The sequence below is a fragment of the Zalophus californianus genome, chromosome 17, assembly GCF_009762305.2.
Source record: "Zalophus californianus isolate mZalCal1 chromosome 17, mZalCal1.pri.v2, whole genome shotgun sequence".
Lineage (NCBI taxonomy): Eukaryota > Metazoa > Chordata > Mammalia > Carnivora > Otariidae > Zalophus > Zalophus californianus.
The window spans coordinates 35772790-35798743 of NC_045611.1; the positions used below are offsets into that span (position 1 = coordinate 35772790).

General features: G+C 37.2%; 1 protein-coding gene across 4 annotated transcripts in view; it reads right to left on the reverse strand.

Moving 5' to 3' along the window:
- Positions 1–25954, reverse strand: part of PHKB (phosphorylase kinase regulatory subunit beta) — a 304320-nt gene that overhangs the window by 132735 nt on the left and 145631 nt on the right. For all 4 annotated transcript variants that reach the window (XM_027620346.1, XM_027620345.1, XM_027620343.1 and 1 more), the window contains 3 exons: positions 15972–16035; positions 6702–6797; positions 5380–5577 (listed from right to left, as the gene is read on the reverse strand). In XM_027620346.1, coding sequence (XP_027476147.1) covers positions 5380–5577; positions 6702–6797; positions 15972–16035 — 358 coding nt within the window. The remainder of the gene's footprint in view (positions 1–5379; positions 5578–6701; positions 6798–15971; positions 16036–25954) is intronic.

The window sequence follows — 25954 nt, forward strand, 5'->3', positions numbered from 1 at the left end:
TCGGAAAGAACTCAAATACATGGAGGCTAAAGAGCATCCTACTAAAGAATGAATGGGTCAACCAGGAAATTAAAGAATTAAAAAAATTCATGGAAACCAATGAAAATGAAAACACAACTGTCCAAAATCTTTGGGATACAGCAAAGGCAGTCCTGAGAGGAAAGTATATAGCAATACAAGCCTTTCTCAAGAAACAAGAAAGGTCTCAAATACACAATCTAACCCTACACCTAAAGGAGCTGGATAAAGAACAGCAAATAAAGCCTAAACCCAGCAGGAGAAGAGAAATAATAAAGATCAGAGCAGAAATCAATGAACTAGAAACCAAAAGAACAGTAGAACAGATCAACGAAACTAGGAGCTGGTTCTTTGAAAGAATTAACAAGATTGATAAACCCCTGGCCAGACTTACCAAAAAGAAAAGAGAAATGACCCAAATCAACAAAATCATGAATGAAAGAGGAGAGATCACAACCAAGACCAAACAAATACAAACAATTATAAGAACATATTACGAGCAACTCTATGCCAGCAAATTAGATAACCTGGAAGAAATGGGTGCATTCCTAGAGATGTATCAACTACCAAAACTGAACCAGGAAGAAATAGAAAACCTGAACAGACCTATAACCACTAAGGAAATTGAAGCAGTCATCAAAAATCTCCCAAGAAACAAAAGCCCAGGGCCAGATGGCTTCCCAGGGGAAAAGAAGAATTAATACCTATTCTCCTGAAACTGTTCCAAAAAATAGAAATGGAAGGAAAACTTCCAAATTCATTTTATGAGGCCACCATTACCTTGATCCCAAAACCAGACAAAGATCCCATCAAAAAGGAGAATTACAGACCAATATCCTTGATGAACATGGATGCAAAAATTCTCACCAAAATACTAGCCAATAGGATCCAACAGTACATTAAAAGGATTATTCACCACGACCAAGTGGGATTTATCCCTGGACTGCAAGGCTGGTTCAACATCCGCAAATCAATCAAAGTGATACAATACATTAACAAAAGAAAGAACAAGAATCATATGATCCTCTCAATAGATGCAGAAAAAGCATTTGACAAACTACAGCATCCTTTCTTGATCAAAACTCTTCAGAGTATAGGGATAGAGGGTACATACCTCAATATCATAAAAGCCATCTACGAAAAACCTACAGCAAATATCATTCTCAATGGGGAAAAGCTGAGAGCTTTTCCCCTAAGGTCAGGAACGCGGCAGGGATGTCCACTCTCACCACTGCTATTCAACATAGTATTAGAAGTCCTAGCCACAGCAATCAGACAACAAAAAGAAATCAAAGGCATCCAAATCGGCAAAGAGGAAGTCAAACTCTCACTCTTTGCAGATGATATGATACTATATGTGGAAAACCCAAAAGACTCCACCCCAAAACTGCTAGAACTCATACAGGAATTCAGTCAAGTAGCAGGCTATAAAATCAATGCACAGAAATCAGTGGCATTCCTATACACCAACAACAAGACAGAAGAGAGACAAATCAAGGAGTCTATCCCATTCACAATGGCGCCCAAAACCATTAGATACCTAGGAATAAATCCCCAAAGAGGCAAAGGATCTGTACTCAGAAAACTATAAAATACTCAGGAAAGAAATTGAAGAGGACACAAAGAAATGGAAAAACGTTCCATGCTCATGGATTGGAAGAACAAACATTGTGAAGATGTCAATGCTACCTAGAGCAATCTACACATTCAGTGCAATCCCCATCAAAATACCATCCACTTTTTTGAAAGAAATGGAACAAATAATCCTAAAATATGTATGGAACCAGAAGAGACCCCGAATAGCCAGAGGAATATTGAAAAAGAAAAACAAAGCTGGCGGCATCACAATTCCGGACTTCCAGCTCTATTACAAAGCTGTCATCATCAAGACAGTATGGTACTGGCACAAAAACAGACACATACATCAATGGAACAGAATAGAGAGCCCAGAAATGGACCCTCAACTCTATGGTCAACTTATCTTTGACAAAGCAGGAAAGAATGTCCAATGGAAAAAAGACAGTCTCTTCAACAAATGGTGTTGGGAAAATTGGACAGCCACATGCAGAAGAATGAAACTGGACCATTTCCTTACACCACACACAAAAATAGACTCCAAATGGTTGAAAGACCTAAACGTGAGACAGGAGTCCATCCAAATCCTAAAGGAGAACACAGGTAGCAACCTCTTCGACCTCAGCCGCAGCAACTTCTTCCTAGAAACATCACCAAAGGCACAGGAAGCCAGGGCAAAAATGAACTATTGGGATTTCATCAAGATAAAAAGCTTTTGCACAGCAAAAGAAACAGTCCACAAAACCAAAAGACAACCGACAGAATGGGAGAAGATATTTGCAAATGACATATCAGATAAAGGGCTAGTATCCAAAATCTATAAAGAACTTATCAAACTCAACACCCAAAGAACAAATAATGCAATCAAGAAATGGGCAGAAGACATGAACAGACATTTTTCCAAAGAAGACATCCAAATGGCCAACAGGCACATGAAAAAGTGCTCAACATCGCTCGGCATCAGGGAAATCCAAATCAAAACCTCAATGAGATACCACCTCACACCCGTCAGAATGGCTAAAATTAACAAGTCAGGGAACGACAGATGTTGGCGGGGATGTGGAGAAAGGGGAACCCTCCTACACTGTTGGTGGGAATGCAAGCTGGTGCAACCCCTCTGGAAAACAGTATGGAGGTTCCTCAAACAGTTGAAATTAGAGCTACCGTTCAATCCAGCAATTGCACTACTGGGTATTTACCCCAAAGATACAAATGTAGGGATCCGAAGGGGTACGTGTACCCCAATGTTTATAGCAGCAATGTCCACAATAGCCAAACTGTGGAAAGAGCCAAGCTGTCCATTGACAGATGAATGGATAAAGAAGAGGTGGTATATATACACAATGGAATATTATGCAGCCATCAAAAGGAATGAGATCTTGCCATTTGCAACGACGTGGATGGAACTGGAGGGTGTTATGCTGAGTGAAATAAGTCAATCAGAGAAAGACATGTATCATATGACCTCACTGATATGAGGTATTCTTAATCTCAGGAACAAACTGAGGGTTGCTGGAGTGGTCGGGGGTGGGAGGGATGGGGTGGCTGGGTGATGGACATTGGGGAAGATATGTGCTACGGTGAGCGCTGTGAATTGTATAAGACTGTTGAATCACAGATCTGTACTTCTGAAACAAATAACGCAACATATGTTAAGAAAAAAGAAAAAGAAGGAGATAGCAGAAGAGGAAGAATGAAGGGGAGTAAGTCAGAGGGGGAGATGAACCAGGAGAGATGATGGACTCTGAAAAACAAACTGAGGTTTCTGGAGGGGAGGAGGGTGGGGGGATGGGTTAGCCTGGTGATGGGTATTGAGGAGGGCACGTTCTGCATGGAGCACTGGGTGTTATGAACAATGAATCGTGGAACAGTACACCAAAACAAATTATGTAATATATGGTGATTAACATAACAATAAAAAAATTAAAAAAAAAACATTCAAATGCCAAGGAGAGGTTCAGTGAAACAAGATCGGAAAATCATCCACTACCAAGTGACCTAAACCGACTGAAGCCAACATGGCTACTGGAAAGTGTTGAAGGAGAGCTGGGTATAACACGAAGGAGTGAGTAGGAGGCAAACAAGGAGACACACCAAGAACAGACTATGCTTTTCAGAAGTGTGGCTACAAAGAGAGAGAGGACCGGAGACAGAGAGGAGTCAAGGTTTTTGTTTTAAATGAACATTTCTGTGCTTGTGCTAAGGAAAAAAAACCTGACTGGAGTTGGGGGAGAACAAGACAGAAGGAAGGGAGAAGTGAGGAAGATGAGGAGGAGAAAAAGAGAGAGACACAGACCTCCTTCTATTAGAGAAGAAAACAAATGATAGAGTAAGAAACCCAAAGAAGTTAAAGAGAACAGGATGGGGTGTACATATGGAGGGTTAGCTCTAGGATGAAGAACAGCCAACACCTTCTGTGAGACAAAGAGCAATGAAGGTAGGGATGGATGAGGAGTAGGTGTCGTGGAGGACGTCAAATAGAAATAAAAGGCAATGACCTAAGAAGTAAAGTCTGGGAACCTGAATACAAAAAAAACTGGATACAGAAAAAAGCTGGAAAAGCTTGTAAGGGGAGTTCCTGGCAGAGTCACACAGCAGTGCCGACAAGCGGTGAAATCAACAGTGAGGACTGCACTAAGACGGGTGTTCTGAATCTGGGCTGGCACCTGCCTATAGCTGTGGCTTTCCGTGCTGGGGCTCAGCGGTAAGTACACAGAGAGAGAACATTTACTGGACTGATCCAAAGATGAAAATTTGCAGGGTAGTAGTTATAGCAGGTCTGATTCAAATTTAAGTGCTATATGTCAGCTCAGGAAATGTATTAAATAGAGAAGAAATATCTGAAGGTGTTTAAGAAATAAATGGATCTTTTGACCCAACCTAATAGACTGGTATAAAATTTCAAATATGTACACAATAACATAGCTCCAAATGGTTCCAGATGATAGTCAGTTGTGAAATTAAATAAAATGATAAATAGCTTATCTAGTTGTCCAGCAAAACTACGTGTGTATTAAATATTAAAAGAGCAGAATTTAACTGCCTAACAAATTATAAGGTACAATGTTGCCTAAACATTTTTTATATAGAGATTCATTGGCCCTTACCTATCTTCAAAGTTATGACCATGCTTACAAAAATAATTTTCAATCTACACCACTAAAGGAAAATCTTCAGCAATGTGGATAGACACTTACCCTTTTTTTGAGTGTTACAGTTTTCCGAACAGCTTAAAAATAGCTAGAATAAACCTAGAAAAAGTGGTATGTATGTGCATTTGAAATAAATGTTTTAAAACTAAGTATTTAGAGGACTATATTTCAAAGGGAAATGTCTAAGTGAAACAGAAAAAAAGAACATTTGCTTAACAGACTGAAAGTTGAATCACAAATAGATAATCTTTCTATTATATGAGGCAAAAGGTATGGAGCAGGTAGGCAAAGTACTGAAAGTGCAGTCGGAAACTTATTTATCCAATGAATCACTGTGGCCCAGTATGAGCAAATGGACCTCACCGAGTGCTTACTCGGTGTCAAGGACCATTTGAAGCACTTTTAGAGATATGTTAACTCATTTAATCCTCATAAGAACCTCAGTAACGGGACAAGTAATAGTAGGTACTATTATTATTTTACCAATGAAAAATATTAAACACACAGAGGTTTATTAACTTGCCCAAGGCCAAATAGCTAGTAAGTGGCAGAGCCAGAGTTCAAACCCAAGACGTCTGTTTCCTGAATTGGTGCTTATGACTACTCTGTTATGATATGGAATATTTTTTGATACCTTAATTTCAGCTGGTTTGTAGTAGCGTCTGTTGGGATCTTCCAATGATGTTCTATATCCATCTCTCAAGAAACGCTTAAATCCATATTTTCCTTTTAATTTTCTAACCACTTTATCAAGTGTCTGGCTAAACAAAGCTTCATCATCCAGGGCAAATGCAGGATAACTGATGCAGGGTAGTAGGGCAGCATCTGTGTTCTGGGTGCAATTAGAAAAAGAAGGGAATGTAAATGCCTGCAGTGATATGATGAACACACCCCAAGGAGAATCAGGAAGATGAAAAGTCAATAAGGTTATCTAACTGACAGTGAGACTGCTGTGCCCCAAGGGACAGATAGACATTTATATGACATGGTTTGGTGAACCTTACAGAGGAGATAAAACTTTATCCATTAATAAGGAGTATTTTCAAGTTTTCCAGTTTCAACACTGGACTCAAATTCAAAGATATGAATTAAGGCAGTGTGTAAAAATTTAACACCAGTAATTACTAATTATAACACTCTGTCATAACATTGGTTTATAATGGTGAAAAACAGAAAACAATCTGAATGTCAACAATTAGCTGAGTAAATTAGCAGCCATTAAAATTTATATTGTAGAAATGTTTATAGATATGGAAATATGTCCAGTCATGGAACTAGGTTATTAAGCATCATAAATAATATTCTTCCAGTTTTGTAAAATAAAAAGATTACGTATGTACATAAAAATGTGTGGAAACATAAAGCCAAATGATGCCACCCTAAAACTATAATTGAGTGGTGAAATAATTAGTGGATATTATGTTATTATTTGCTTATTTGTGGGTTCTGTTTTATCATAATCTTGTATTATTTCTATAAAATTGTACTTTTTAAATAATTAAATTATTTTATTTGGGGTGTTTTCTAAGAACAGAGCCACAAATAACCCCTAGAAAAATCTGTAATTAGGTATTACATGCATATAAAAGTTGAAAGGTGAATCACATGAGAGAAAAGAAACAAAGCAGGTAACTTTATTCAAAAGAAAGATAAATCATGAAAAACATTTTTCTAATACCCTATGACCAAAAAATTCATTTTGGTATAATGTTGCTACTCTCTACCCCTTCCTCAAAAAATACGTCTAGTTTTCTATAGTTCTACAAAAGACCCAAGGACAAAGTAGCTTGTCCACAGCTCTGCTCACTTCCTGAACTAAACCTCTATAGGACAGGGGAGTGAGGGGCATCATTTATTTCTCTCTCCTCTTCTGGCAACCTCTAACATTTGAAGCACTTTCTTAGGGAAGCAATCATAAATGGTAGTTTATATTAGTTTATTATAAAAATATCTCACATGAGATCTTGATTCTCTGGGTAACAGTGAACACAAAGTTTGCCTATTGCGATTGTGAGCATCGAGATCCACAAATATAACCGACCAAGAACAGCCCTGGAATGAGAGAGAAAAAAACGTTTCGTAAATCAAGAAAAAAGAACCTGTAGAATTCTGGACATAAAGAAATTTCACAAACATATTAATATTGGTTGCATTTGAGAGTGGCATTACAGAAGATTTTAATTTTCACTTTTATATTTTCAGTATTCCTCAAATTTCTTGTAATAAACATTAATTTTATAATCATAAAATATAAATGTTATTTTTACATTTTCCCTATTTCTCCTTAGTCTTATTACAATTCAAAATGCAGTAATTACAAGTTAACTAATCAATTAAAGATATTTGTTTTAATAAAGATAAAAATAGTTTATCTAGCATTTTTGGCAAGGAATAAAGCAAGAATTAATTAGGATGCACAAAATCTGAATTATACAGTCTTAAAAAGAACACTGATTATATGATCAATCTATAAAAATTTAGATGCAATCTAGAATTAAAGCTATAAAAACTATTTGATTAAAATATGAAGATAGGAGCATCTCTAATAATAATAATTCACATAATGCTATCTAATATTCATGATGTTAAGCACTGATCTTTATGCTTCACATGGATTATCTCACTTAATTCCCAATATGTAGATACTATTATCCCCATTTTAATGAAGAACATGCTAACTACTAGTTTAACAGAGCAAGGGTTCAAAAATCAGGTCTTTCACATAGAAGCTCACGTCTTAACCACTGAGTTATACAATTTCCCACATTAAAAAATATCTTTCACATAAGAACCAAAAACTTAAAAAGATAACAAAAAAATGGCAATTGGTCTGATAACCAAGTTTTTTAAAATTTCCTATTTAGCCATTAGTACTTTCCATATTCAAGAACACAGTCTTTGCTCTTTTACTGGGGAGCTAAATATTTTGAAAACACAGGAAATGAAACTGGAATACAAAGTAACTTCCATAATAAGAGAATACTCAGAAAAATACATGGAGAAAGGAAGAAGAGAACTCTTACAACTTTCATGTTACTTTAATATTACCCTCTAAATCTCATCCAAATTTAAACCAACTTTGAAGATGTATTCACCCTGAAACTAAAATACCTAGAATCAATCAATCACTTAGACTGACAGCGCAAATCTAGGACTACTAGGCACTACATCCAAATATCAGATTCACTATGTGTATATTTTTCCTGTTAACCTGTTCATACATGAATATTAGCTCATAAAATAGAATACTTTTTCATTCATGGTATCATTTCTTAAATCTCTCTTAACTCTGATAATTAATAAATAAACAACGAATGAGTGAAGCTGACTCTCAACAATGAGATTAATGCTTAACTGTCCTTCCTACAATTTGAAATTCTCAACTACTCATCTCTACCCACAAAATTGAGCCCAACAAAAGCTTGATGCAGTAGCTATCACTATCAGAGTCAAGTGCTCTCTCCTTTGAGGAAAACAAACAAGATAGGACTTGATCTCCTCTCTCAAGGAACTAACCCTGGTGATATATAGTCTCTAAACAAGATGAATAAAGCAAAACAAAAAGATTGCACATGGCAATACACAACTATGTTCCAAATGACTGGCTTAGATGAAAGAATACTAATGATAATAAACCTCTTAAACTAATAGGAGAAAAACAATAGGGAACTTGGGGGACTTTCTGGAGAAAGTAAACTAGAATTATGAATTTGGGTGGAGATCGGGGAGCAAGTAGGGTGGTTAGAACAAAGCAGCAGAGAAATAAATGGGTATGAGATATTGGGAATCTATGAGTATAGAAAATAGGACTTATGGCTTATCCTTAGGCTGATAATTAATAAAGTTAGTTGCATGCCAAATCAGTCTGCCTTGAATTGAATTTTTAAAAGATATAATCTAAGTAGGGAAACATAAATAATGAAGTGAAATGGCAAATTTGGCAATTCCTGACATTATTTGATATAAACAGCTTCTATTTTCAAAATCAGTGGCTTATTTACCTAAATTCAAAGTATTTGTTCAGGTCTTTTTCTCTGCCAGCCTCTAAGAAGTATGCACAAAAGGAAAAATAATCTCATAATGTTACCATATTTTAACACTGAGATCAAAAGTTAGTTAACTGTATTGTTTGGCTAACCTTTCAAAAAATATACCATGCTTTAGGTATACAACCCAGGTTTACAGGAGAATAAAATTCATCCAAGGCCATGGGCCACTATTCCTTATCAAAAGGAACTTTTGCTAAAAGCCATCAAGGAAAGCCTACATATGGAGTTAATTATCACCTTCTTTAAATTATCAGACACATTAATTTTAGGACTGTAAATTTCAAAGGAAGCTACATATGTCTCCATTGCTTTGAACACTTTTCATAATATGAGTAATCTCTCCAGTCATCACCTTTAGATTCTGGCCTCAGCTCATCTGTTAGTATCTTAATTTCTCCAATTAAAGACACATTATATGAAAGGACGTTTTATATATATATATATATATATATATATCTCACTGTAAAATATCTGATTAGCTTTGGATATTTTTTTAATCTTCCATTTTTTAAAATCATCACAACTCTGCCATAATATCCCAACTCCAGCAAAAGAACATATTTTAAGACTGGTAGTTCAAACTTTAACCCCCAAATTGAGTTTCTGCAATTGTGTCCTAGTAAATACACTAGAATTTGATTCAACCTGACTACTGTCATGGGGACTTGAGTTTCAGTGGTGGGTAAGAGCTGCACTGAACCATCTACTCCAGGCTCCATGACCACAACAAACATTTCTGAGATGGTACCAAGGTGACATCTATGACCATAAGACACTGCTGATCTCTTTAGTCTCAATTCAAAGTGAAATTTTTTGAATTTCAGAAAGACTGTCTGGGTCTTTCTTTTCCCCATTAATCACTTCTCTGAACCTGAGCTAATGGGCTTGCTGCCCTCATCCAGCATCAAACAATCAATGAAACTGGTCAGTATATCTACTATACATGAAATCTTTTCTATTCTTCTGAAAACAAAACCAACACCACACTGATGACACCACATTCTTCCCTAGTTCAGCATCAGGCTGTCTCTTAGCTTTGTGGCAGATCCTGGAAAGTGTATTCTTACCGAAATGATATTTGTTGATGGGCCTTACACTATGCACCATGGCTATGGGTGCATAATAGCCAACTTTTACATACTGACCAAACAGTAGCCTCTAGGAGCCCCTCCCACAAGCCATGCTTCTTTTAGAAGATCCTACTCATATAAAGGAATTTTCAAACTACAGAAAGAGATGAACCTGAGTGTTAATTCTCAGGGTTTCAAAAGAGGAGAGCTGAGACTCAGAGCCAGGAATCACAAAACTGTTGCTAACAATGTCAATGGCATTTGCTGAGTGTAAATTATGATTTATTTAAATATTACTTCTAATGTTTTTATACATATATATTTCTTTATACATAATATATATTTATACAGAATATATATTGAAACCAAGATGAAATATATAATTCTCACATTGAGGATTATAAGAGTTATGTTTCTAAATGCTAAAATTAGCCTTTATTATAAACTTATCAGTAAAGAAAGTAGGCCATTTTATCATATTTTCTTCTTAGATATTCTCTCACAAAGGAAAATAAGTTTTGAAAATAGTTTCAGAGTAAATATTTATTTTATTTTATTTTTTTAAAGATTTTATTTATTTGTCAGAGAGAGACAACACAAGCAGGGGGAGCGGCAGGCAGAGGTAGAAGCAGGCTCCCTGCGGAACAAGGACCCCAATGCAGGACTCTATCCCAGGACCCGGGAATCATGACCTGAGCCAAAGGCAGACGCTTAACCCACTGAGCCACCCAGGTGTCCCTTTTTTTTTTTTTAAGATTTTATTCATACAGTAAATATTTAAATAATGGGTTTTTTCTTGAATAACAAAGCAAGTTTAATATTTAAAAAAAAGAAAGGAAGTAGAAATACATGATAGTCATAATGAAAACAAAAAGCTTTTTCCATCCAATGATTCCCATAAAAATAAAAATTAACATTCATCTTATACACTGAAGTACACAAAGGGCAAAAGGCAAGCCTTTCACATTTTTCATATATGGATACCCCCTTCAAAAGTTCAATAATTAAGAAAATAGTGTGGTCAAAGGTACAAACTCTGAGTAATAAAATAAATCATGGGTACTATCTGTATAGTCACCATGTACAGCATGGTGACTATAGTTAATAATATTGTATTTGTATATTTGAGTGTTGCTAAGGGAATAGATCTTCAAAGTTCCCATTACAAGAAAAAAAATTCTATGTATGTTGATGGATGTTAACTAGACTTAATGTGGTGATCATTTTGCAATATATACAAATATCCAGTATTGTCATATACCTGAAATTAATGTTATATATCAATTCTATCTCAATAAAAATTTTAATTTAACTCAAAAAAAGAAATGCCTTAAGAGTTTTCCAAGAAAAAGCACAGTTGCAAAGGTGGAAAGCATTCAAGAGCGAAGATTTCTTGTACTGTTAGCTGATATTCTAGATTCATTACCAAGTGGCTTTGGTTTAATTCCTGGTTTTGCCTCTGTTTCATGACCTGCAAAAAGCCATCTCAACTCTCTGACCACTTATTTTGAGAGACAGGCCCTTCCAGCTCCAAAGATTTATGATTCTCTGAGTTGCCACCAACAGGAGAAACATCTTTTGAAAGCTCTAAATTAATTTAAAGACACATGAGCAGGTCTTCCAAAACACTGTATCAATAGTTGTTAGAAATAACTGAGCATACCCATGTGACCCGAAATCCCTCAAGTCTTGAAGAGGTTTCTTTGGGTTTTCATTTGAACAAAAACATTTCTTTGTTCTATTAGTTCTTTTTCTAGCTACTGACTTTTCTACCTACTGACTTCATGTACTTAAAAGAGCTGTGGTCTCTTTTAAGTACATGAAGCAATACTATAAGATGATTAAACACTAAAAAGATCACATGCACTTTTAAATGTGCTACTTACTGTTTAGCAGGTACCTTTTAATCTAACTGCTGTAGTGATGGGAATTTGCAAAACTAGGATTCCCTCTGATATTATCCAAGAAAAATGGAAGACAAAGAGGGGTTCTACTTGTAACATCTGTGTGGCTACAGAAATAAAACATTATTTGTCTAAATTTCTACCTGAAATAATCAAGGAATAGTTAAGTCAGTGAACATTTGGTATATAGCTATGCTGGAAACAGACACAAGTTAAATGAGGTCAAGAATGAACTCTGCTTTGGGACGCCTGGGTGGCTCAGTCAGTTAAGCATCTGCCTTTGGCTCAGGTCATAATTCCAGGATCCTGGGATCCAGTCCGGCATCGGGCTCCTTGCTCCATGAGGAGTCTGCTTCTTCCTCTGTCTGCTGCTCCCCCTGGTTGTGTGCGCTCTCTCTCTTTCTCTCTCTCTCTCTCATTCTCTCTGACAAATAAATAAATAAAATTTAAAAAAATATATGAACTCTGCTTAGAGCAGTTGTTCTCATCCTTGGCTGCAAATCAGAATTCCTGGGCAGTACAGAAAAACTTCAACACCAAGGCCTCCTCCAGACCAATTCAATGAGAATCTTTAGGACTAGAGCCCATGCATCAGTAATGTTTTTTAAGTTCCTCAAATAATTCCAATGCACAGCCAAAATTGAGAAATTATGGCTGGGTAACAATACCAGCAATATACTTATAACTCAAATTCAGAATGCATAAAAAATCAATTCAGGGGTGCCTGGGTGGCTCAGTTGTTAAGCGTCTGCCTTCGGCTCAGGTCATGATCCCAAGGTTTTGGGATCAAGTCCCACATCGGGCTCCCTGCTCGGCGGGAAGCCTGCTTCTCCCTCTCCCACTCCCCCCTGCTTGGATTCCTTCTCTCACTGTGTCTCTCTCTGTCAAATAAATAAAATCTTTAAAAAAAAAACTTTAAAAAAAAATCAATTCAGTGCTTTTAGAGTTATGGCTAAGAGCTCTATGACAGCTTTCTGGGAAAAGCAGGCTGAAGGTAGAGCCCTGAGAGATAGGGAGTTGGGAAGGTGCCATTATGTGTGTGGGTATCTAGGTAGGTGGAGGGGGTATATACCAGATACATAAGCTACATATGCTAAGATTCCAGTACATCAAAGGAGATGGCACAGCTGCAAAAAAGAACTGACCACTACTTCACTAAACATAAAACTCGACTCAGCCACTATTTGGTAGGCCATGGAGAACAGAAAAGCAAGACCTGCATCTTTCCAGACTGTTGCTGTAACACTACTGGTTTAGTCCATGACTCTTCTGCAACTCTTTGAGATACTCTCTAGAGATTTTCAAATCCAATCTCTTCATTTCCTTTCATTAGGATTACCAGTAATTCATTAATGGTAAGAGATAACACTTACTGAGGGTTTAATCTTTGACAAGCACTATGCTGTTTTTTAATTGTATGAAAACCTTCTCTGTTAGGTCCTAGTATCATTACCTCTACCTTTTCCGATGAGAAAGCTGAGACACAGGTAAATAGCCAAAGTTACAGAGCTCACTGGTGGGAGAATGGAGCATACGGTGAGTCTGTTTCCTGACTCCAAAAACAATGTCATTCCTTTATGCCATATTACCCTCCCTTCCTTCCTTCCTATCTATCCCTACTTATCTCTCTATTTTATATGTATATTCCCTACATATTTATATTTACACACACACATTCATAAATATATACACATTTAAATGAATGTATTGAGTGAGGAAGGGGTAAAAGGAAACGAAAAGGATTGAAAGATACATGTGGAATTTCCCTGAGTATGTTGACTCTTCCTGGAACAGGGAAATATTGATACAAGCCAAGGAATCAGTGCCAGAGGAATGAAGACTCTCCAGGAGAGGTCTAATATTAATATTCATGATTTTCAATTGGCTCAAAAACCCCTAAGTCCCCACAACATCTGATCCTTCCATTTCTCCAGCCAGAAGTCTTGAGAGAATAAGAGTACGGGAATGGGTGATTTAGAGTCACCTCTTGGGAACCAGAATGAGGTGCTGCTCCCCTCTTCCCAATCTCTTCATGTCTGTCACTGTACTCATTCTTCATTCTTCATGTCCTGGATATAATCAGAAGCCATCCTCCAGAGGAAATTGGAGTGAGAGGAAAGGATAGTTCGTGTATGTAGGGAGGGGAAGAGGGAGTTTGCTACTATACTCCAACTTGAACTTTCTTAAATTCAAGACTTCAGGTGCATAGTATTATAACTGCCGTAATAGAAACCATGCCACATTTTGCAGATCTGCGGAAGTTCTTAAAATTTATCTTCACTGCTGGTGCAACCACTCTGGAAAACAGTATGGAGTTTCCTCAAACAGTTGGAAACAGAGCTACCATACGATCCAGCAATTGCACTACTGGATATTTACGACAAAGATACAAATGTAGGGATCCGAAGGGGTACGTGCACCCCAATGTTTATACCAGCAATGTCCACAATAGCCAAACTGTGGAAAGAGCCAAGATGTACAACGACAGATGAATGGATAAAGAAGATGTGGTATATATACACAATGGAATATTATACAGCCATCAAAAGGAATGAGATCTTGCCATTTGCAACGACGTGGATAGAACTGGAGGGTGTTATGCTGAGTGAAATAAGTCAATCAGAGAAAGACATGTATCATATGACCTCACTGATATGAGGAATTCTTAATCTCAGGAAACAAACTGAGGGTTGCTGGAGTGGTGGGGGTGTTGGCTGGGAGATAGACAATGGGGAGGGTATGTGCTATGGTGAGCACTGTGAATTGTGCAAGACTGTTGAATCACAGATCTGTACCTCTGAAACAAACAATGCAATATATGTTAAGAAAACAAAAGAAGAAGAAGAAGGAGATAGAGGAGGGGAAGAATGAAGGGGAGTAAATCAGAGGGGGAGACGAATCATGAGAGACAATGGACTCTGAAAAACAAACTGAGGGTTCTAGATGGAAGGGGGGTGGGGGGATGGGTTAGCCTGGTGATGGGTATTAAAGAGGGCACGTTCTGCGTGGAGCACTGGGTGTTATGCACAAACAATGAATCATGGAACACTACATTAAAAACTAATGATGTAATGTATGGTGATTAACATAACAATAAAAAAATAAAAAAAAATTTATCTTCACTGACTTAGCATTTTAACAGCTTAGGGTTATTTACAGTATCAGCTGGAAACGTCCTTTACCCTCCCATCTTAGAAATCCACAAAAATTGCTAAAGAAAATTAGCCTACTCCTTGATTCATAAAAGTAACCTGTATTCCTACATATTATTGCCTTCCATTGACAACCCAGGTCACTTGATTAGGTGCAGAAACTGTTTAAACATCTTATGAAAATTTAAGGCAACCCTCAGGGTTTCCTTTTTATCCCAAAGAAAAAGAGATTTAGACATAAAATTACAAGTACCTGAGGGTTAAGCTAGGATCAAAGTTTCCAATTCTTTGGCTGCACATATTACACAAATTCCCCTCTGCATGAGATACACATTGATATACATTAAATTGAAATCAACATGGGAACTGACACAGAAAATATATGGTTTGTAATGTCAGGAATATTTAAAAATGTGAAAACAGGGTGCTTGGCTGGCTCAGTCGGTAGAGCATGCAATTCTTGATCTTGGGGTTGTTAGCTCAAGCCCCATGATGGGCATAGAGTTTCCTTTATATTTTTATTTTTTTTAAGATTTTATTTATTTATTTGACAGAGAGAGAGTGAGAGCAGGAACACAAGCAGGGGGAGTGGGAGAGGGAGAAGCAGGCCTCCCACTGAGCAGGGAGCCCGATGCGGGGCTTGATCCCAGGACCCCGGGATCACGATCTGAGCGGAAGGCAGATGCCCAATGACTGAGCCACCCAGGCACCCCTAGAGTTTACTTAAAAAAAAAAAAAAGAGGGAGCGAGAAATAAAAATGTGAAAACTCAACAAGAGACTTGAGGGAAAAGCTACTGAACAAAGAAAATGAGAACTCTTTATCAAAAGCTATTTTTAAATTAAGCAATGCTTTTTTAGTTAGAAAAATATAATTTAACTGGCAAACTTACTCAAAGGAAAGGTTGGTCAACCATGAGCTGCTACATAAATTTCCGACATTCTTTGACCATAAGAAATGACTTCATAAACGAATGTCCAAATTAATTAATCATGCAATTCAACAAAATAATCAGTTTGTTGTTGATATTCCTCTTGTGTTTTTTTTTTTACCTGGTTGCCAAAGAGGTTGAATCCATTAATTGCTTCTAGAGCTGCTTTTGCTAAGCCCACAGAGCTAAAAGAGAAAAGGAAATACTTTAGAATTCTGATGTCTGGCTACAAAATAAGAACCATTATCTAATGAATATTCACAAGCAAGTTTCTTTATTAACACTTATAACAACTTCCATGAGAAAAATAATGTCTAAGAGACTTTAATCTGACATTTCACTATTTGAATTTTTCTTTTTTATGGTTAGTGATTTTTGGGGAAAATATTTCTAAGTTCACCTTGATCTAGACAAATGGTCATACTATTGATGGGAGTAATTTTAATCCCAGTATCATTTATATTCACTAACTCAAGGAAAGAAGAAAAAGATGAACTTTAGAGGAAGGTGTATTATGATGACATGTACTCCGTAATAACCAGGTTGGGCATCTTAAGTTCAGATCAATTTAACAGAGCTTTCCTGACATTCTTAGCTTAGGGTCCAATGAAATAGGCATTATTTTATACTCAAAGAACAACTGATCACCACACCTCTCATTTTTTGCCATATTCTTCTCTTTGTATAAAATGTGTACTCCTTTGGCCTCTCAAATGCCATACATGATAGTGCTGAAAAATGGGAAGATCTCAATTTCATAAAAAATGTGACACTGTCAGGACACCTGGGTGGCTCAGTCAGTTAAGTGTCTGCCTTCAGCTCAGGTCATGATCCCAGGGTCCTGGGATCGAGTCCTGCATCGGATTCCTTGTTCAGTGGGGAGCCTGCTTCTCCCTCTACCTGCCACTCCCCCTGCTTGTGCTCTCTCTCTGACAAATAAATAAAATCTTTAAAATAAATAAAATCTGAAAAAAAGTGTGACACTGTCATCTTACAAATGTCAACCTTTAAATATAACTTTTAATATTTTAGATCAAATATCTAGTTTATTATACTTATTGTAATCTTTTTGTTTTTACTTAAAGCAACTGCATGTGCCATTAATATCTTTTGAAAATCATGGTCTATCATCATTTCTTTAAAGAAGCAAGCATTTCTTTAAAGCAGTCATTACAAAAGTGTGGTCCCCAGAGCAGCAGCATTCCCTGGGAACTTACTAGAAATGCCAGTTCTCACTCCTCTCTGGGAGTGGGATCCAACAATCAGTGTTAAAAGCCTTCTAGGTGCTTGAATGTGCTTCAAATTTGAGAACCACTGTTCTGAGTTATTCATGTCATCATAAGCACTACTTTTATTACAGAATAGGAAAACTTATTTTGAAAGAATGGAAAAAGGTAGGAAATTTATTTTGAAATACATGGATGGAAAGGTGGAGCAGACATAACTTTCCCTAATGCCTCTCACTAAATATAACTAAAAACCTTGGACACTATGTAAGCAAACATAAAAAGGCTCAGAAAATGGAAATAAGGCAGACTGGCTAAGAACCTCAAGATTCTAGGAACAACACTGTGGTAAACACTCTAAGTTTCCTTTTTGCCTCATATATAGCAGACTTAACATATAAAGAAGCCAACAACTAGGAATACCAGTAGGTACATACACAAAAAGCCCCAACAAAAGCCTGCTCTCTCTAGCCAAAGGACCAGGAAACGGGCAGCCTAGCAAAACAAAAAACTTTTAGACAATAACCATTCAGAAAAAAACTGTGGCCTTAGCCCCACCTAGTCTTATAAAGGCTGAGTGGAAAACCTAGACTTTTACATTCCAGAGTCTATAATGAGGAACCATACCCATTCCCCAATCCTCCCAGCTATGATGGTGTCACGAAAGTCCGAGGAGGAAGCCAAGACCTTTCATTCCCAATGGGTGGTAAGAAGTCTCCCCTCCTCATACTATGAAGATCACATGGAGAGCCTAGATTTCCACTCGTACCCATCAGTATTGAAATGAACCTCCTTATCCTGCAGGAATGGCATCAGGGGAGGTCCAAAGGACAGTCAGGACTTTCACTAATGCCCAGCTGTAAGGAGACTACACCCTTTCCCTATCATGTAAGTGGAGGCCAACTGGGTATAAGTAATGAAGCATTCCTATCCTTTCCGGCTAGGGAGGTTATCAGAGGAGGCCTACTGGGGAAATATACATCCCACCCAGACCCAGAAGTAACAAAGAATCTTCATCTTGGGTGTCAACAAAAAACCCGGCAATACATTCTCACCTGGCAATAACAGTGATGCTCCTGTCCCCTGCCCCTACCAGAGTGGTATCAATAAAATATAGTTAAAGTAAAAAATTAAAAAAAAGATTCAGGGCTTTATAATATAATACCTAAATGTCCATGTCTCAATAAAAAAATCACTCATCATATCTAAAAACAGAAAGATCCCCTACTGAAAGAAAAAGACAATAAGTCCTAACACTGAGATGAAAAAGATGTTAGAATTATGGGACAAAATTTTAAAGCAGCCATGATAAAAATGCTTCATTGAGCAATTACGAATATGAGTGAAACGTATGAAAAGATAGCCTCACCTAAGAAATGGATAGTCTCAGCAAAACTGTTAGAATTGAAAAATACAATAATCAAAGCAAAAAGCTCAACAGACAGGATTGATAGCAGAATGGAAAAGACAGAAGAAAAAATAACTAAATTAGAGGATAAAATAATAAAAATTATCCAATCTGAGCAAAAGAGAGAAAACAGACTGTTAAAAAAAAAAGAAGAGAGCCTCAGGGGCCTGTGGGACATCTAACATTCATGTCATTGGACTCAATGAAGGAGAGGAGAAAGAGGGCAGGGCTAAAAAAAAGTACTTGAAATAATGGTAGAAAACTTCTCAATTAGCAAAAGACAAAAGCTACAGATTCAAGCAGCTAACTCAAACAGAATAAAATAAAAATATCCATGCTAGGACACATCATAAGTTTTGAAAACTACTACAAATTAAAAATCTTAAAAAAGAGGCACCTGGTTGGCTCAGTGGGTGAGTGAGCTCAGGGTCATGAGTTTAAGCCCCAGGTTGGGTGTGGAGATTAGTTAAAAATAAAAAATCTTGTAAAAAAAATCTTGAAAGTAGCCAGAAAAAAACACGTGATCTGTAGGAGGAAAAACTAATGAATAACAGTGACTTATAAGAAACCATGAAGGATAAAAGGATGTGGCATGAAAGTTTTCAAGCACTGAAAGAAAAGAACTGTCAACCCAGAATTTTACATGAGTAAATACATTCTTTTATCTATCAATATATCTATCTAGCTGAGCAAGACATTCTCAGGTAAAAGAAAAATAAGAGATCTGTCACCAGCAGATCTACTCTAAAAGTGTAACTAAAATAAGTTCTCAAAACAGAAAGGAAGTGATAGGATGAAAGAGGGAAAGAAAACAACCTTGGAACAATCAAAAAGGAAGAAAGACTATGGTAAGCAAAAATATTGGTAAATATAACAGGCTTTTCTTCTCCTCTTACATTTTATAAATTATGTGTAATAGTTACAGAAAAAGTTGTAAAACTGTGGTTCTAAATGTATGAGGAGGAAATATTTAAGATAATTATATTATAGATGGGTAACGGTAATTCTCTATTTCCCTCCAACTGCTACAATGATGACATCAATAAGCTGACCTATTGTGTATAAATAATGTAATACCTACAGCAACCACTAAAAAGCTACACAAAAAGATACATTCAAATCCAATATACATATATCAAAATGGAACTCTAAAAACTGTTCAAGAACCCACAGGAAGGTAGAAAAAGAAAAACAGAAATGAAAAACAGAATAAACACAAAACAGAAATAAAATGGCAGACTTAAACCCAAACATATCAGTAGGATCTAACTATATCAATTAAAAGAAAAATTGGCAGAGTTGATTTAAAAATATGACCCAAAGTGCCTGAGTGGCTCAGTTGGTTAAGCATCTGCCTTCAGTTCAGGCCCCTGGGATTGAACTCTCGCATCGGGCTCCCTGCTCAGCAGGAAGTCTGCTTCTCCCTCTCTTTCTGTCCCTCCCACTACTTGTGCTTGCATGTGCTCTCTCGCAAATAAATAAAATCTTAAAAAAGAAAGAACAAAAAACAAAAATAACCAGGACCCAATTATATATCGTCCAATAAGAAACTCAATTCAAATGTAACAATATAAGCAGACCAAAAGTAAAAGGATAAAAAAAGAAATATCATGTAAACATTTAAAAAAGCAAGAGTGACTATTTAATATCAGATAAAGTAGACAGCAGAGCAATGAGAATTACTGGAAACTGAGAGGGATATTATGTAATGATTAAATGGTCAATTCACCAAGAAGACAGAGCAATCTTTTTTTTTGTTTTTTTAAAAGATTTATTTATTTATTTGACAGAGAGAGACACGGCAAGAGAGTGAACACAAGCAGGGGGACTGGGGGAGGGAGAAGTAAGCTTCCTACTGAACAGAGAGCCCCATGTGAAGCTCAATCCCAGGACCCTGGGATCATGACCTGAGCCGAAGGCAGACGCTTAATGACTGAGCCACCAAGGTGCCCCAAGACATAGCAATCTTAAATGTACATGCACCAAACAAAAGAGCTGCACAATATGTGAAGCAAAATTGATAGAACTAAAAGGACAAATAGACAAAACCACAATTATAGTTGGAGACTCAATACTCCTTTCTCAAAAATAAGTAGAATGACTAGGCATAAAATTTGAAAGGATATAGAAGAACCATTAGCCAGCAGAACCTAATCAATATTTTTATAACATTCCTGCTATGGACCAAATTATGTCCCCCAAACACACATACATTGAAGCCCCAACCTCCAGTTTTATATATTTGAATATGAGGCCTTTAGAAGGTAATCTGGTTTAGATTAGGTCATCAGAGTGTGGCCTTCATGATGGCATTAGTATCCCTATAAGAAGAGATACCAGAGATCTTCCTTTCTCTCTCCCTCTTGCCCATGAGAGGACATACTAAGAAGGTAACTGTCTGTAAACCAGGAAGAAAATCCTCACTAGAGAATCAAATTAGGTGGCACTTTGGTCTTGCTCTTGGACGTTCTAGCCTCCAGAACTATAATAAATAAATTCCTATTCTTTAAGCTACCAATACCTCAAGCTGACTAATAAAAATCTACATAACACGAATTGAGTACAACTTTTTCTCAAGTGCCAACCAAAATACACTAAGACAGATCATATCTTAGCCATAAATAAGACCTCAAAAATATAAATGAACTGAAATCATAACATGTCCTCTGACTACAATGGCATCAAACTAGGATCAACAACAGAAAGACAACAGGAAAATCTACCAACACTTGTAACAAAACAATACATGCCCATCTACAAAATCCACATGGGTCAAAGACGAAGTCTCAGGTGAAATTAAAAAATATACCTAACATAAAAAGGAAACTATAACATCAAAGCTTGTGTAGCACAGATAAAGCAATGCTGAGAGAGAAATTTATAACACTAAATGCATATCCTAGAAAAAAGAAAAAAAGCCTCAAATCAATTATATAAGCTCCAACATAAAGAACCTGGAAAAAGAGCAAAATAAACTCAAAGCAAACTGAAAAATATATACAGATAAGAGCAGAAATCAATGACATTAAAAACAGAAAATAACAATTGCTGGGTCATATGGTAGCTCTATTTTTACACTACTGGGTATTTACCCCAAAGATAAAAGTGTAGGGATCTGAACATCCCTGATGTTTATAGCAGCAATGTCCACAATAGCCAAACTATGGAAAGAGCCAAGATGTCCATCGAACGATGAATGGATAAAGCATATTGGTGTAGGGCGCCTGGGTGGCTCAGTTGGTTAAGTGACTGCCTTTGGCTCAGGTCATGATCCTGGAGTCCTGGGATCGAGTCCCACATCGGGCTCCCTGCTCAGCGGGGAGTCTGTGTCTCCATCTGAACCTCTTCCCTCTAGTGCTCTCTATCTCTCATTCTCTCTCTCTCAAATTAAATAAATAAATAAATAAATAAAATCTTTAAAGAATATGTGGTGTATATATACAGTGGAATATTATGCAGCCATCAAAAGGAATGAAATCTTGCCATGAGAGGGAACTGGAGGGTATTATGCTGAGCGAAGTAAGTCAGTCAAAGAAAGACATGTACCATATGACCTCACTGATACAAGGAATTCTTAATCTCAGGAAACAAACTGAGGGTGGCTGGACTGGTGGGGGGTGGGAGGGATGGAGTGGCTGGGTGATAGACAATGGGGAGGGTATGTGCTATGGTGAGCACTGTGAATTATGTAAGACTTGAATCACAGACCTGTAGCTCTGAAACAAATAATACATTATATGTTAAAAAATAATAATAAGAAGAAGATAGCAGGAAGGGAAAAATGAAGGGGGGGAATCGGAGGGGGAGATGAACCATGAGAGACTATGGACTCTGAGAAACAAACTGAGGGTTCCAGAGGGGAGGGGGGTAAGGGGATGGGTTAGCCTGGTGATGGGTATTAAAGAGGGCACGAACTGCATGGAGCACTGGGTGTTATATGCAAACAATGAATCATGGAACACTACATCAAAAACTAATGATGTAATGTATGATGATTAACATAACAATAAAAATTTTTTTAAAAATTAAAAAAATAAAAACAGAAAATAACAGAAAATCAATGAAACAACTGATCTTTGAAAAGCTAATGAAAAGTTGATAAAGCACTCACAGGGCTGTCAAAGAAATAAAACAAAAGACAGTAATGACCAATATTAGGAATAAAAAAGGAAATATCATTACTAACATAGTAGACATCAAAAGGGTAATAAGAAAACACTACAAATAATTCTACTTACATAAACTTGACAACTTAGAAAAAAATGAATCAATTCCTAGAAAAGCACTAACTACCACTACTTATCCAATATGAAATAAATCATTTGAATAGCCCTATAACTTTTAAGGATATTTAATCCATAACTTTAAAATGGCCAAAAATAAGTAAATAAATCTCCAAGCCTAGATGATTTGATTAGAGAATTTTATCAAACATTTAAAAAAAGTTAACACCAATTCTACATACACTCTTCCAAAAAACAGGAGAGAAAGTACTTTGGGTTTTATTTCATGAAGTTAGCATTACCTTGATACCAAAACCAGACAAAGACAATACACAAAAAACAACTATACACCAATATCCCTCATGCTTATATATATTTAAATCCTTTTCAAAAAAATTACCAAATACAATTCAATTTAGCAACATATAAAATGAATTATCACCATAACTGACCAAGTAGAGTTGATTCCAGGGATACAAGGCAGGTTCAATAATCAAAAATCAATATAATACACCATAATATTAATAGGCTAAAGAAGAAAAATCACAAGACCACATCAAGTCTGTGTAGTATTGGTGGAGGGATAAACACATAGAACCCAGAAACAGACTGATACAAATATGCCCACTTTATTTTTAATAAGAGCACAAAGGCATTTCAATGGAGGAATGATAGTCTTTTTAAAAAATGCAAATGATGCTGGAACAATTGGACATTCCTAGGTAAAAAAGAAAAAAGGAGTAAGAACTTCAACCTTACTCTCATCAAACCTTATACAAGATTAATTCAAAATGAATCGTAAAATTAAATATAAAGCATAAAATTACACAACTATTGGAAAACAAGCTGTTGAAGAAAATGTTAAGGATCTAGGGTTAGGCAAAAAGTTATCTGACTTTATACCAAAGGTACAACCCATAAAAGGAAAAACTGTTAAATTGAATTTCATCAAAATTAAAAATTTTTTCTCTGTGAAAGATTCTGTTAAGAGGATACAAAGACAAGCTATAGACAAGGACAACATATTTGCAAAACACATATCTGACAAAGGACTAGTTATTTAGAATTAAAAACTACCAAGAAATCAACAATAAAAAAAAAAAAACCCAAGTAAAAATGAGCCAAAAACATGAAGAGTCACTTCACTGAAGAGAATTTACAGATAGCAAATAAGCAAATGAAAAGTTCCAACATCATTCATTATCCACTAGGAAATGCAAATTAAAACCACAATGAGATACCACTATAAGGCAATCAGAGTACCTAAAATAAAAAATAATGGTATGGGAGGCGGAGCAAGATGGCGGAGGAGTAGGAGACCTAGATTTTGTCTGGTCTCAGGAATTCAGCTGAATAGGGATCAAACCATTCTGAACACCTACGAACTCAATAGGAGATCGAACAGGAGAGTAGCAACAACTCTCTGAACAGAGAAGCGACCACTTACTGGAAGGTAGGGCTTGCGGAGAAGTGAATCCGAGGCGATATTCGGGAGGATAGACGGCGGGGGAGGGGCCTCCCCCGACCGCTTCTGGCAAGTGATAGAACCGCGGAGCACAAAATCGGACCTTTTAGAAGTTGGCTCGGCGGAGGGAAGTCCCTGCAGTGGCTAAGCGGGGGGTGGAATCCTCCCGGGACAGTGTGGTCTCAGGACCCTTGGGGTCACAGAGAGACCGGGGTGCCTGAGTGCAGCAGAGCTCCCAGGTATCAGAGCAGGGAAGCCGGCTGCAGATACGGAGCAGAGTCGCGGGCTCTCAGCTCGGGGTTGCCATAAACTGTGATCTGCGGCCCAGTCGGGGCACGGCTCCCCCAGCAGGGACCCAACAAGCAGCAGATCCGGGGAGACTCCCCTTCCTTCCCGGGGAGGAGCGGTGCGGGAACGCACTGCAGGGATCTGCTGGGTTTGGAGACTCCGCGTGGGGTCGGGTGCCAGAGATAGCAACGCTCGATCACAGGCCGGGTGAGCACGGAGTGCGGCCGGAGACCGGGGACACGGAAGTGACTGCTTTTCTCTGGGGGCACACTGAGGAGCGGGGCCCCGAGTTCTCAGCTCCTCCAAGTGGAGATTGGGAGGCCACCATTTCTGCCCTGGTCCTCCAAAGCTGTACCGAGAGCTTGCAGGGAACAAAAGCTCCTGAGAGCAAACCGGAGCAGCTTCCTTAGCCCGGACCGACAAGGGCGGGGCAATTCCGCCTCCGGCAAAGACATTTGGAAACCACAGCAACAGGCCCCTCCCCCAGAAGATCAGCACAAACAGCCAGCAAGACAAGACCAAGTTGATCGATCAAGGAGAATAGGAGAACTCCAGCGATAGGGGAATACTGCACATAGATTCATGGCTTTTTTTTCTTTTTTTACCATGATTCATTATTTCATCAAAGTTAATTTTTGTTGACTGTTTTTTTTATTTTTCTTTTTCCCTTTTTCAACCAACATCTTATCAATCTCTTTTTTTAAAAAAAAAAAACATTTTTTATTTTTCATTTTTAGAGTCATATTTTATCCCTTCATAGTAGTTACCCTTATTTTTGGAATATATATATAAGTTGTTCTCTCTTTAAAATTTTGAGGTACAGTTTCTTCTAACAGATCAAAATATACCCTAAATCACTAGTGTATGGCTTTGTTCTAGTCTCCTGCCTGATCACATTCTCTCCCTTTTTCCTTTTTTTTTCTTAAATCTTCTTTCTTTTTTCAAACAACTTATCATACCAAGTCCTTTTATAAAATCTTCTATAATTTTCATCTTTACAGTCATCTTCCATCCCTTCATTGTATCAACCCTTATTTTGTACATATATGTCTTTCTTCCTTTAAAATTTTAGGAGGCACTTTTTTCTAACAGACCAAAATACACCCAAAATCTAGTGTGTGGCACTGATCTATGCACTAGCCTGATCATATTTGATCATATTCTGCCTTTTTTGTATTGTTTTCTTTTTGTTTTTATCTTTTTTTTCTTTTTTTTTCTTTTTCTCTTTCTTTTTTCTTTCTTTCCCTTTCTTTTCCCCTGGTTTCAGGTCTTTTCTGATTTCTATACAGTATATTTGCTGGGGACGTTGTAAACCTGTTAGCATTTTGTTCTCTCATTCATCTATTCTCCTCTGGACAAAATGACAAGACGAAAGAAATCACCTCAGCAAAAAGAACAAGAGGTAGTACCGTCAGCCAGGGACCTACTCAATACGGATATTAGTACGATGTCGGACCTAGAGTTCAGAATCATGACTTTAAAGATACTAGCTGG